Raw genomic sequence first — 13,130 nt, 5'->3', positions numbered from 1 at the left:
CGACTCATCTCATACAGTGCTGGCCGTGTCTAGAGTCATGCACTAAAATCCTGGGACCGGCTTGATCTAATATGGATAGCAAGCTAATTAGCGTGATACACAGATTTGTCAGCAAGGACCATTCGAGCCAGGAAGCCTAAATCTACAACATCACTTACCAAAGATGTCGAAAAAAGCATCTGAGGGATATTGCAGTCAGCCATTTTAACTAGTGATCGTATTGGCAAGCCCGGAGGTCTAGAGGCACAATGGTGACAGAAGGTTGTTTCTCCTTACACCCCAACATCAAGCACGTTCAAGCTGGGTGAACATGGACGATCTAACATCTTCTCTTAGACTACAACTTTCGTTTCGTCTCAATTCAGCACCCAGATGGCGTGAAAGATCATAAATCCAGGCGCTTAGCTCGGTCACATGCTATGAAACAAGCTCTTGAGAAAAAAAGAAGAATCCAAGCGCAATCCGGACTCAACTTTCGTGTAGCATCAGTAAAAGACAGTCGCAGTCAAACAGCAAGCAAAAAAAGACCCAATCAGGTCCCGACGTCATCTACGCGCCAATATACAAATACACTTGACCCATTCAAGATCCTTGCTGCCGAATCTGCAAGATTGCACACATGGCTTAGACAAAGTAAGCTCCTCCAAGGCGGTCAAGGTACCTCTCCCTAGCTTAGCTTCGCTAACATTCTAGACAACATTACGAGGAAAGACACTCAGCCCGTCTTTAGTATTGAAGAGGAGCTTGTGATACTTAATTATTGCACCATATTACGAACAGGCTTGGACGATCCTGCTCTCCTAAATGCCGCCTTGCTAACATTCTCGTTCGCGGCGACCGGGGTATTTGATTTGGAGTGTCTCGGATACCAAAGTGAAGCGTTAAATTCCATTCGAGCGAAGCTTAATCATCCCAGCGAGGCTGCTTCAGAATCAACGCTAGCAGCTATTCTGCTGCTAGCCGGTATGGAAGTTTGTGCATCTCTTTCCTTGGTCCCGCGCGGTATCCCAAAGCAAAACACCTTGATACTAACCTTGTCATTTCAGACTCGGCTTACTATGCCCGCTCAAGCTCAGCTCCATTTGAATGCGGTACAGCAGCTTCTCTCCATATGTCAAGCACAAGGTGTTCATCTGACTGATGGAATAAAACGTGCCATCTTCTGGTAAGCATCGATCTGTAAACTTGCATAAGTTATTCTAATACAGGCCAATAGGCAAGATCTAAACACTAGTGTCATGACCGGATCCAAGCGAATTGTCAATCACACAACATTCGCTGAGCTTCGGTGGAGAAGAGACCCATTTGCTCCAGATGCCTTCGCTCTACCACCTGGTTTCCAGAAAGTGTCCCACTTGCTCACCGAAGAGTTTGTCGAGTTGCTTAAGGACATACATGCCTTGCAATGTGTCCGAGATTCCATATATTTTGCGGCTGAGCACGCAATGACTATGGCTCAGATTGATAATCACCAAGCATCTATCCAATCCCGGTTGGTAGACCTACCGAAGACATCTGCCTTTCTCGAGTGCTGTCACCTCGGCGCATATTTATGTTCAACCATGCTGCGCTGCAAGATTTGGCGAGACTCAGTCGTTCCAGTAAGTGGTTTATGTGAATTGCTTTTTGGGCACTCTCGTATGGTCGAAATGGTATCTTTGATGCTGGAAATGAAACCCAACAGCTCCATATTTCGACTTATGATAAAGACGTACTAACTTTAGAGTCTCTAGTCTCATCTTTCATTGCACTTACACCGCAAACTAGAACATGCAAACACAGACACTGTCTGGGATGACTACCCGGATGTGCTAGTATGGCTTTTGTATATCGGCGGTGCTTTTGCTCCGACCGGTGATGTACGTGCGGCTTACACGGCTCTTTTGCGCTCGAACCAGACTTCTAGGTTCATAGGCCGCTATGGGACGTGGGAGGACGTGCTCAAAGCTTTGACACAATTTGTCTGGTCGAATAACGCATTTTTGTTACAAGTTAAGGCGTTTTGGGAAGAGGTGGATGTATCCTGATATGATAGCCTAGAATGAGACCCGATCAAATGCCCCTCCTGCCTTCAAACCGGACAATGACAATCTATTGAGGGCATTGATGGCTATCTCTAGCCATGCCACTTTGATTGGATTTATCACGCCGTATATTATTTGTCATCCGCTGTAGTCGCAATTCTTGTGGTGATGTTTTAGTAATCGACGCGAGTTTTAAGTCGGTAGTGACTGAAGACAAAGAACATCGCGTTCTCGTCTAGCACTATTTCTGGAGCCTAATAAAGTTTAGCTCCATCTAAAAAGCGCACTATACCTGAATAAGAAGTGAGTCTCTTCCTAAATAGGAAATACCTCTCATCCTGAAATGGAAATGTCATTATTCTTCAACTGGAAGCAATTCAGTTCCTCACCTAGAAACATCTCGGGTGATTTATTGGTGGGACCGACAGAAGTTTCGGAGCTATTCTAATAGATAAGTCTGCGCCATGTTTCATTACCTGACTATCGTTGGTTGTCTATCCACTATAACCTGTAGCAAGTAGATATAAAGTCCCATAATCCAGTTTGCTTAGTTTGCATTCCCTCATCATGCTCGGTTACCTTTCGATCGACAAGAAAATCAAGTCCAAACTCCTCGTTACACTCTTCAGTGCATTTCATACGTTCTGCCATGGCTGAATCACGTCTCTTCAAGCCCTTGAAGATAGGCAATGTCGAGGTGAAGCATCGTGTGGCGATGCCTTCACTCACCCGTCTTAGAGCAAGCGACGATCGTATACCGTCGGCTATGATGAAGGAGTACTATAGCCAACGGGCCGCTGTGCCGGGCACCTTGATTCTGACTGAAGGAACATTCATGTCACCAATCTGTGGTGGCTTTCCCAATGCGCCAGGGATCTGGAGCAGAGAACAAGTTGATGCTTGGCGACCTATCACCGACGAAGTCCACCGAAAGGGCTGCTTCATATACTGTCAGCTATTTTCCATGGGACGTGCGGCGGATATTGAGACGTCTACAAAGGAGGGTGTTGATATCATAGGTCCAAGTGCCATTCCTCATGAGGAAGGCGCCCCAGTACCTCGGGCCATGACAATCGAGGAGGTGAAGCAGACGGTCCGGGACTTTGGAGTTGCTGCCAAGAACGCAATTGAGGCAGGATTCGATGGTGTCGAATGTCATGTTGCCAACGGCTATCTGCTGGATCAATTTTTACAAGACGTCAGTAACACCCGCGATGACGAGTATGGCGGTAGCATCGAGAACCGAGCTCGTTTTGCAAACGAAGCTATGGAGGCCATGGTTGATGCTGTTGGCCCAGAGCGTGTTGGAGTCCGCCTGAGTCCTTGGAGCAGATTCTTGGGTATGAGAATGAAGGATCCGATCCCGCAGTTCACGCCTGTCATCGAGAAAGCCAGAGAGCTAAAGCTTGCGTATCTTCATTTGGTCGAGTCGCGAATCGCGGGTGCTTCAGACGCCGATAGCTATGATTCCAGTGAACGACTGGACTTTGCATATGAGCTCTGGAATGGGCCATTTCTTGTTGCGGGTGGTTATGACCCAGAAGAAGCACGAAAGCTAGTCGACGAAGAGCATCCAGACAAAGACATTGTGGTTATGTTTGGCAGGTACTTCGTTTCCAATCCGGATCTAGTATATCGGATCAAGCAGGGCATAGCGCTAAGCGCATATGACCGAGCGACGTTCTATGTCTATAAATCGGCTCTAGGGTATGCGGACTACCCTTTCAGCAAAGAATACCTCGCAAGTAGCCAGGCATAGGTGCATGGGATACGAGCAATGAGCAAGTGACGTGGAGTGAAGTTATATTATAGACAGGTCACAATAGACCATGTATTACCGTACCAATGCAAACTGCCTTGTTCCAAATTCTTCAGCTTTATATATGAGTAGTTTTCGATTTGGCCATTGAGCATTAATGGATGACTGAGCATTGTGAGACGTGTAGCACCGTTCGCAGGGTTGAAGGACGAGGTGAACTTCGAGGCCTTTCTTCACTCGATGCTACGGCATATCTTGGGTATGAGGACACGCTCGATGCCATATCGTGCGAGTTCAGTGACGACGCCAATTCCATTTCCTTGTTGCGGTCATTGCTCGAGTGAAGCATTACAAGAGATGAACTCAGTCTTGGAGTTGAAGTCGCGATGCATCACGTGGAGTGGAATAAATGAGAAGCTGAAATCCCGAGGGTCGCCGGGCTTCCGACAAATCCCCCCACTGCATGGCACGCTAAGCCTGAAGGAGCAGCAGCGCTTTTTTTACCGCATCCCCAGCTTAATCCCATCCATCCATCCATCCATCGGCCAACGGCTTCGTCGAGCTTTTTTGATCTCTTTTCATCTTCACTATCTAATATCAACATCCGCCCTCTCCAAAAGCCACCACCACCGCCGACTTTCTCCCGTCTCTCGGTGCATTGTCTGAGCAGCTTTTTATACCTACACACACACATCCGTCACAATGTTCATGGCATCAAGAATCCAGCGCCGTGCCTTCTCGGCTTCGGCTCGCAACGTATGTGACGCTCGCTTACAAGCTGTCTCCTAGCAGCTCGGCCGAGCTGGCAACCTAGGGAAGCTCCCAATTACCTGTACAATGCTGACATATGCTCTTCTTTAGCTGTCCAAGGTCACCGTCCTCGGTGCTGCTGGTGGCATTGGCCAGCCGCTCTCCCTTCTCCTCAAGCTGAACCCTCGCGTCACTGAGCTGGCTCTGTACGATATCCGGGGAGGACCTGGTACGTTCCCCGTCATCCATGCCGCTCCCTCTTTGTGATGCCCGACACCGGACTCACCGGCATGGGCACTACTCGCCCATCTGAACAACCTCAACTTCTGTCAATTGGATTGATATCTTGACTAACAGACTCTGCACAGGTGTCGCCGCCGACATTTCTCACATCAACACCAAGTCCACTGTCAAGGGCTTTGACCCGACCCCCACCGGCCTGGCCAGCGCCCTCAAGGGTGCCGAGATCGTTCTCATCCCCGCCGGTGTGCCCCGTAAGCCCGGCATGACCCGTGACGACCTGTTCAACACCAACGCCAGCATCGTCCGCGACCTCGCCAAGGCCGCCGCCGAGGCCAGCCCCGAGGCCAACATCCTCGTCATCTCCAACCCCGTCAACAGCACCGTCCCCATCGTTGCCGAGGTCTTCAAGGCCCGAGGTGTCTACAACCCCAAGAGACTCTTCGGTGTTACCACCCTCGACGTCGTCCGTGCCTCCCGCTTCGTCTCCGAGCTCAAGGGCACCGACCCCGCTGACGAGAACATCACCGTCGTTGGTGGCCACAGCGGCGTGACCATCGTTCCCCTGTTCAGCCAGAGCGCTCACCCCGACCTCTCTGCCAACGCCGAGCTCGTCAACCGTGTCCAATTCGGTGGTGACGAGGTCGTCAAGGCCAAGGATGGTGCCGGTTCCGCCACCCTGTCCATGGCCATGGCTGGTGCTCGCATGGCCGAGTCCCTCCTCCGCGCCGCTCAGGGCGAGAAGGGCGTCGTTGAGCCCACCTTCGTCGACAGCCCCCTGTACAAGGACCAGGGCATCGACTTCTTCTCCTCCAAGGTCGAGCTCGGCCCCAACGGTGTCGAGAAGATCCTGCCCGTCGGCAAGGTCGACGCCATCGAGGAGAAGCTGCTAGAGGCTGCCATTGGCGACCTCAAGAAGAACATCGAGAAGGGCATTGCCTTCGTTGCTCAGAACCCCGGCAAATAAGCCCGAGGCAGGCGGTGGCGGTTGCTATGGGTGGAGCGCGGTGGTTTAACCGGGGAAAGCTTTTCGGTTTGTGCGGTGTCGTGTAGTCCACACAATACCCGGGAGCAGGCCGTCCCGCTCGCTGGGTCGGCTTGGAGTTAGCTGGTTTCCCCCTTTGCCAATATATTCCTGAAACTCGCGTTTGGATGGGGGCGGCAGAGGCGCCTGGTTGGAAGGCCGGTTTCCCTCTTGCATCGGGAGACAATAGATAACCACTGTATCATAGCATCCGTATCTCCTTCTGTGTATTGAAAACTGTGTCAATTTCATCCACCCATGTAAATCTTACTACTACCCGGAATGGTGACTTTCCGTAAACTATGGAAGAGTAAGAAGACGTGTCTGATCATTTGTCCTGAGGGTCTATGTAATTGTGGGACTAAGTAAGTGAACAAGACCCAGAAAATGGCAGACATACAGTAGAACTAAGACAGATTGGCATTATTTTATGACATGGGTGAATCTACTCTATAAACAGAGAATCCGTCTCCTTTGATACATCTCTATCTTTATGTAATTACGCAGCCTGTCGCGAGTTTCGCCACGCCTGCAGCTGCTGTCGGCGCTCCTCGACCTTCCTCTCGAACTCAGCAACCTTCTCCAGCCTCTTCTGCTCCTCCTCAACCTCCTTGAGCTTCGCCTCACCCTCCTTTCTGATTCTCTCACGCTCGAGCTGATCAGGTCTACGCTCAGCAATGTCTCGTGGACGGAAATCTGAAAACAGTCTCTTGAGAACGACCTCAATGACATAGCACGACGCATAGTCAATGACCATCACTGTAGTCATGGTCGTCTTGAACTCATCGCTGAATGACACAAGCTTCATCTGCTCATTTAGTTCGGGGATAAGCTCGGTGGAGCAAGCGAAGGCAATGGCGGTCACACCAACGATACCGTAGAACATGCCCCTGTTTTCGGACAGAGACTCTCGGAATGGTCGACCCTGGTAGTTCACAGCAAAGGTGCTGATCTGCTGGATAAGCTGTAGAAGATAGACCGCACTGTTCAGGAGCGAAGGCTTGAATTCAGCCTCAAGGTCAACCATTTCGGATCGGCTGCAAACATCGTTAGCAAGACGTTTTGGGGTTTAGTTGTTTTCATGGGTACTTACGGCTCAAGCTTGTCACAGAATCGGGCAATGTAAATCAACGTGACGATGTGGACCGCGAACTGGCCCAGGATCGAGCCAATGATGTAGAAATTGAAAATGTTCGGCTGGGGTCGTTCCTTTGATAGACCTTCGACGGACTTGGCTCGAGATATGGAGAGGAAGCACACACTCATGAGCATACCACTGATAGTATACTGTCCATCGCCGAACTTAATGCCTTCCAGGTAAAGAACACTCAAACTGTAGGCGCTGATAAGACAGTTCAGGGCAAGAATCTTGTACATCTGAATCGTGGCAACGAGAGTGCATCGGCCTTGACGGATGATGTTGGGAATAGCGATGACATTGCGAAGCTTGGAGGTGAAGGGTGCCGCCACTGATGCATCACCCAACTTGAGGGTTGGCGGTTCGTCTTCGCTTAGCTCATTATCCATCATGCTCTGAGTAAGTTTGTCAGCGAAGCTGGCTGCCTTCTTTGCGGCTTCGGCTTGCTTGGCTTGTCGAGGATCAGAGTTCAATAGCTGCTGAGCGCCAGCAGAAGTGATTGTCTCCATTTGTGCATTGCCGTTGGCTTTGGCATACTCCTCAGGTGACACACCCTTCTTCTGCGCTTCACGCTCAATAGCTTTCTGGTAGTGGGGGTTGGACGGTCCAGGTGGGTAGAGATGAGCGATCATGACAGGCACAGGGGGGGCTGGCTGGTTGAAGCGCTTCATCAGGTCCACCTGCTTCTGGTACAGTTCCTTCATCTTGGTGTTGCGAGCATGGTCTGCAATGCGAGTAAGATCCTCCTGGGTTCCGTTGAGAAGGGCAACACCAATGTGTGCCTGCTTCAGGGCTCCGACATCGTTGGTTCCATCACCAGCCATGAGAGTGTAATAGCCCATATCCTTATAACCCAGTAGCAATTCTTCTTTCTGCTTGGGAGAAACACGAGCATAAACCCAGACGTAACGCAAAATCTGTTTCCACCCAACTTGGCCCTGGAATTTAGCGAGAGCGTAACCGGTGACACAGAGGTCGTAATTCATTAGAATATTCGAGTCAATGGGTTTGGTAGCATCGACATCGATGCTTGTGTGACCATCCACGCTGTGCCATATGAGCTTATCGCCAGCGGCGTTGTTATGCTCCGGTGCGTCCAAGATCAAGACATCGCGATCAACAATCTCAACCTCCCTTGCGACATGCACGGCGGTAAGAGGATTGTCACCAGTGATCATGACAACACGATGGCTGCTCTCATTAAGCATCTGCACCGCCTGTTTGGCGTCATCCTTGAGAGGAGTGTGAAGAACCAGGAAGCCGGCAAAAGTGAGCCCAGCTTCGACATTTTCTCTCTTCAAGTCGTTGATCTTGTGCGCACCCAGCTCATTGTCAGTGGTCAGTTGCTTGTATGCCAGTGCCAGCACGCGAGAACCTCTGCGAGTGAAGTACTTGTACGTTTCTTCGTAATCCGCAGGAACCTTGACCAGCATTTTTAGGATCGTTTCTGGCGCTCCCTTAACTCCAACAAATGTTCCTTGGATTCGCTGTCCTGTCTTAGGATCTTTACCGTGAACAGTTGCAACAGAGCTTTGTCTCTTCAAAGCCGATGAAAATTGGAAGCGACGCTTGATCTGAACAGAACCAGTAGTACCACCAGCTGCGGCAATGGCAGGCTTATGGGACAGAGTATCGTTCTTTCCCAAGTTCCAGCCTAGTGCCCCCAGAGTGGCTTTCTCCATAGGATCACCAACAACCTCACCCTCGTCCAATCTCACAAGCGCATGTGCCGTTGCGAGAACCAGAGTTGTCTCCAATCCAGCCTCGTGGACTGCGGTCATATGGCTGTGGGCACCATCCGACTCTCGTGGGGTGTCGGTCCCAGATTCAGGATGAGTCAATCCGAGCCCGGCAATGCCCTCTACCACGAGATCTTCGCCTGTTAGGGTTCCTGTTTTATCAAAGCATGCAACATCAACTCGTCCAGCAAACGGAATGCGGAAAGGCTCCGTGCAGAAGATAGCGTATTTAGCAAGAGCAGCCAAACTGGTATTCACCGCAAGGCTGAGTTCCATGGGAAGCTCAGGAGGCACCACGCTCGTGATAATGAGAATACAATCGAGTAGAAGCTTAGACCTCTTTCTGTCCTTTCTGACACCTTCGTCCCAGACGTACCACGAGGCTGCAAGGGCGAAGATGAGGAGAAACAAAATGAACAGAAGGGCCTCGACATTGTTGGCAGAAACACGCTCGGTTGAGTAGATCATGGTGCGAACCAGGCTGCCTTGAGACGTCTCGAATCCTGTCTTAATGATGATTGCCATGGCACCCTTATCAGGCGGCGGTGGAACTCCTGAAGCAACGGCTACCTTCTCCTCGCCAGCCGTACCATGCGTGATTTGCAAAACCTTGGTGCCACCCCAGAGGAAGGCGTTCTTGTCCAAGCCTTCGGAATCGATAGGGACGTCACCGGGGCGAAGCTGGACGGACTCTTTGAGCAGGGGCGTGCTCTCGCCAGACAACATGGCCTCGTTGACGATCGCGGTACCTTCGACGAGAAGCATGTCACATGCAACACCACTGTCTTCCTTTGTTCGGTTGACAGATACGAGGTCTCCGGGAAGCAATTTATCGCTGAAGATCTCGGTCCACTTGCCTAGGCGGTACACCCACATCTCGTACGGCTTGATGCTCATTGCGCGGAACTCATTCATGGTGCGCTGGCGCTGCCACACCACTGTGCTCTCGAAGGCAACCAGCATGAACAGAGTGAAGAGGGAATAGTACCAGTATTCATCCAACAGCCAGAGGCCAACGCAGAAAATCTGAAAAACGAAGAATGGCGCAACGGCATGTTCCTTGAAGAGCTCGGTAAAGGTAGGAACTGGGATATCGAAAGTGTTGGTCCCATAGTGCTGCTCCAACCTTGTAAGCTCGGCGGCGCTCGTGATACCCTTGGACTTTTGGAAACTCGAGAGGAGAGGTGCGGGCTCGGCGTCGATAACATAGGTCAGGGCACGGAAAGACTTCGTGTCTGGGTAATAGAGAAAGCGTCGCTTCTGGAAAAGGAAAGACACATTCACCTTGTCGCCAACCTAGTTTGATGTAAGTCTTCATGATACACACCACAAGAAGGAAAATAGTATACCTTGTCCCGCGACAACTTGCAGATGTCGGCTATGCCGGCATTTGCGATGGGGATGACCTTGATGAGCTCAGCTTCTTCGACGGATTTGACCTTGGACGCTGTGAAGATGGCCCTCAGGTTGACACTCCAATGAGTACATAGCCAGACCAGACTTTGGAGGGTGATGATGGTGCCCGACCAGACAAACGTCCACTCTTGTGCGCCAAGGTAGCGTTCGTACAGGTCCGGGGTCAGGTAGAAGGCGAGGAAAATGGGCCAAAGGATGGTGAAGGGCCATACGTAGGCATGCAGAGCAGTCGGCTTGGGTGTCAGGAGCTCGGCATACTTGATCTGGGGGTTGTCGACGAGAGAAGGCGCCATGATGGCGGACGCTGCAGAGCTACTCGCCCGCCGAGAGAAGTTGAAAAGGAGAGTAAGAGGGGAAGTCTATACGAACGGACAGCGCATCAAGGCAGATGCAGCTCCAGCGGGTTCAATTCCTGATCTCGATGATGTGATGAGGCCGAAGATGCAAGAATCTGAAAAGAAGAATGAAGAAGAACTAAACAAAAAGGTGGCAGCAGCGAGAAGCAGCTGATGACGAAAGTGCTGCAGTTCTGCTATGTGCGCCGTGTGTGTACAGGTAAGGTTATTTCGCGGTTATCTGTACTTTACTTGGGCCTACCTCGTTTTTTTCCGTCCGTGTGGAGGCCACTTTTCTGAGCTTCCACTTCAGGCAGGGACCGACCGCGCGCGCGCACGTCTCCCCACCCACGGTAGCACTACAGATCTCTGCCAGCTGGCCGCCACTTGGTCAAGTTTGGACGTATTTTCGATCCATCTCATCCAAGACACTTCACAACGCTTTCGGTTTGGCAACACATGGGCTTTTCAGCTGCTAGTAGATGATCATTAGGCGAGCTAGTCTACACAGCAACAAGATATTAAAGTGAATAGCACCAGCAGAGACCAGGCTCTCTTATTTCTTGCCCTTGAAAGTCGAGCCGATCTCCCCAGTCTTGATGTTGGAGAACTTGACCTGCGTCCACGGGGCGTTCGCGAGGAGATCATCCGCCGAGCCTCCCGTGGCCGGACACGGTCCCCTACCGGTGCCTGGCTCTTTTGTCGGGTCTGATCCCTCGGGATATGTGCTGTCAAGCCACTTCATCGAGCTGCCCGCGTCGTCCCAGACGCTGGACACCAGCACCATGCCTCGTTTCAAAGCATCGCCCATGCCCTTCATCCCGCCCTGAGTCGCAAACGCATTAACTCCATCGAATGTCTTTTTCTCCTGTGCGCAGAACTCATCCGTGATTGAGTTGCCCTTGTCGATGCCCTGGACCTGGACAAGCGCGTTCTCGATGATTTTGCCGTCCTGGACATACAGGCGGCGAATCTCGCGCAGATCGCCTGTGGAGTTGCCTGTCGTAGTGAGGAATTGCGTGACTACGGTGAAGGTACGGTTAGTGTCGACCGTGGCATTCGGCTGGTAGTAAGACAGTGCCCCCAGTCGGTACGGGTTGTAGTCGCAGCCGTCTTTGTCGCAGACGCCAGCATAACGATTCGTATTCCCGCAGGTCGAGCCGCTGCACTTGTAGACCTGGGTGATGTTGCAGGGGTGAGGAGTGAATGCTGTTGCTGCGCTGTTTGCCTCCCAGATATCCATCTCGTTGCAACAGGCCCCGTAGCCCTGCGTATTTGCCTGTGTAGCCCATTAGCTTTCGTTACGACAGAAACGTTCACGAATCAGGTTACTTGCCTCTCCATTGATGAATGCAGGCGTTGGGCATTGTGCATCACAGTAGCCCGTCCCGTAAGCCGCCCCGGCTGGGTTCAAGTCGCTGTGACCGCCGTCTGCAAGCATCTCGCTGAAGTAAAGAGCCCCATTAGATCCACATGGAAGCTTGCTTAAATCGACATCGAAGGCTAGCTCCCTGTTCAACATCGAAAACAGGTCGTAGGTGCTATCATTGGCGAGGAGGTAGACACGAGGTGAAGACAAGCTCACACCCTCAGTCTTGTTGACGAAGAGGTTGAGCGTCAACTCACTGCCATTAGTGATTACACCGTAGCTGCTATAGTCTGCCCCTTCCAATGCACATTTACTTGCGCAGGTCTTGGCGTCAGGACACAAGGTCGTGTTCAGCCCGGCTGGCTTGCAGTTATCATAGCCTCCCACAGTGTGAGTCCATCGGTAATCCGAGTCCAGCACGATCGAAGTGTTCTTCTGTACACATCCACCTTTGACAGTGCAGTCCCAGCTTGGCAATTGAGGGTGTATCTCCTGCGTGTAGTTGCCCATCTGCTGGGCCAATGCAGCAGATGCCAAAAAGGCAGACAGAAGAAAAGGCCGTTGAGTCATGACGGCGAGAGGACCTTGCAAAACGAGTGACGAAGGGGGAGTGAACCCTGGTGAGCGTAGCTCGGAACACCTTGGAAATAAGCCATGGTTATATGCTCGCAGACAACACTGCCCACCGGGTTTATAATATGCTTAGACTAAAGCCCAGCAATCTTGGGCATCATATTGCCAACGTACGCTTGTAATTAGACTGGAGATCCTCCGAGAACTTGGTCAAGGAAGATCAAGTAGTACCACGTATACTCATCCTGTAGTCCCTGTAGATATTGCTGTGCCATAATCACATACTCAGCAGCCTTGGAAAGTGAAATAGAACAAGAACGAATGCTATAAAAATAGTATACATCCATGGCAAGGAGCAAGAGGCGGTCATGGACGCCAGCTCGATGGGATAGACGTTGCCAAAGTGGATAGTGGAAAATGGAGAGACACTTCAGGAGATGACCTCACTATAGGAACGGGCCATCTCCTGCCGGCGCATCGCTTGCGGTGCGGATAAATTGAGGGAATGGGGCTCCTATGCAAGTCAATGCCGTTGGCACTCACGGGCAGCAGCCCCTGAAAATTCTATCCGTAGATATTAGATGCGACGATGCGAAAGTAACGTTGGATATACTCAGGCGCGGACTGTTGCCTCCGCCATCCAAATGTCGAGGTTCACTTCAGCTCAGTTCGGTTGTGAGCTGCTGCTGTCAATGCCGTGAGTGGCACCCCAGTCCCTCCTCCCTGTGGCTTGTCCCCCATCGGGAGCGATTTGGAGGGGTTC

General features: G+C 51.3%; 4 protein-coding genes across 4 annotated transcripts; 2 read left to right on the top strand and 2 right to left on the bottom strand.

Annotated features, from left to right (window-relative positions):
* Nucleotides 1–2,739: 2,739 nt before the first annotated feature.
* UCRPA7_712 (putative nadph dehydrogenase protein) lies at nucleotides 2,740–3,783 on the top strand (the record flags this gene model as incomplete). Its single annotated transcript, XM_007913306.1, has 1 exon — nucleotides 2,740–3,783. The coding sequence occupies one exon, from the start codon at nucleotides 2,740–2,742 to the stop codon at nucleotides 3,781–3,783; it is 1,044 nt and encodes a 347-aa protein (XP_007911497.1).
* Nucleotides 3,784–4,485: 702 nt separating this feature from the next.
* Nucleotides 4,486–5,740, top strand: UCRPA7_711 (putative malate dehydrogenase protein; the record flags this gene model as incomplete). Its single annotated transcript, XM_007913305.1, has 3 exons — nucleotides 4,486–4,539; nucleotides 4,645–4,762; nucleotides 4,902–5,740. The coding sequence occupies 3 exons, from the start codon at nucleotides 4,486–4,488 to the stop codon at nucleotides 5,738–5,740; spliced, it is 1,011 nt and encodes a 336-aa protein (XP_007911496.1).
* Nucleotides 5,741–6,296: 556 nt separating this feature from the next.
* UCRPA7_710 (putative cation-transporting atpase 4 protein) lies at nucleotides 6,297–10,383 on the bottom strand (the record flags this gene model as incomplete). The annotated part of the gene is made up of 3 exons (XM_007913304.1): nucleotides 6,297–6,834; nucleotides 6,891–9,970; nucleotides 10,024–10,383. The coding sequence occupies 3 exons, from the start codon at nucleotides 10,381–10,383 to the stop codon at nucleotides 6,297–6,299; spliced, it is 3,978 nt and encodes a 1,325-aa protein (XP_007911495.1).
* A 598-nt stretch (nucleotides 10,384–10,981) lies between these two features.
* Nucleotides 10,982–11,769, bottom strand: UCRPA7_709 (putative endoglucanase eg-1 precursor protein; the record flags this gene model as incomplete). Its single annotated transcript, XM_007913303.1, has 2 exons — nucleotides 10,982–11,704; nucleotides 11,758–11,769. 2 exons carry the CDS (start codon nucleotides 11,767–11,769, stop codon nucleotides 10,982–10,984), a joined length of 735 nt encoding a protein of 244 aa, XP_007911494.1.
* Nucleotides 11,770–13,130: the final 1,361 nt, after the last annotated feature.

Source organism: Phaeoacremonium minimum, assembly GCF_000392275.1.
Source record: "Phaeoacremonium minimum UCRPA7 unplaced genomic scaffold PA7_03_scaffold_39, whole genome shotgun sequence".
In the NCBI taxonomy this organism is placed as follows: Eukaryota; Fungi; Ascomycota; class Sordariomycetes; order Togniniales; family Togniniaceae; genus Phaeoacremonium; species Phaeoacremonium minimum.
This window is presented reverse-complemented; position numbering and strand designations above follow the sequence as displayed.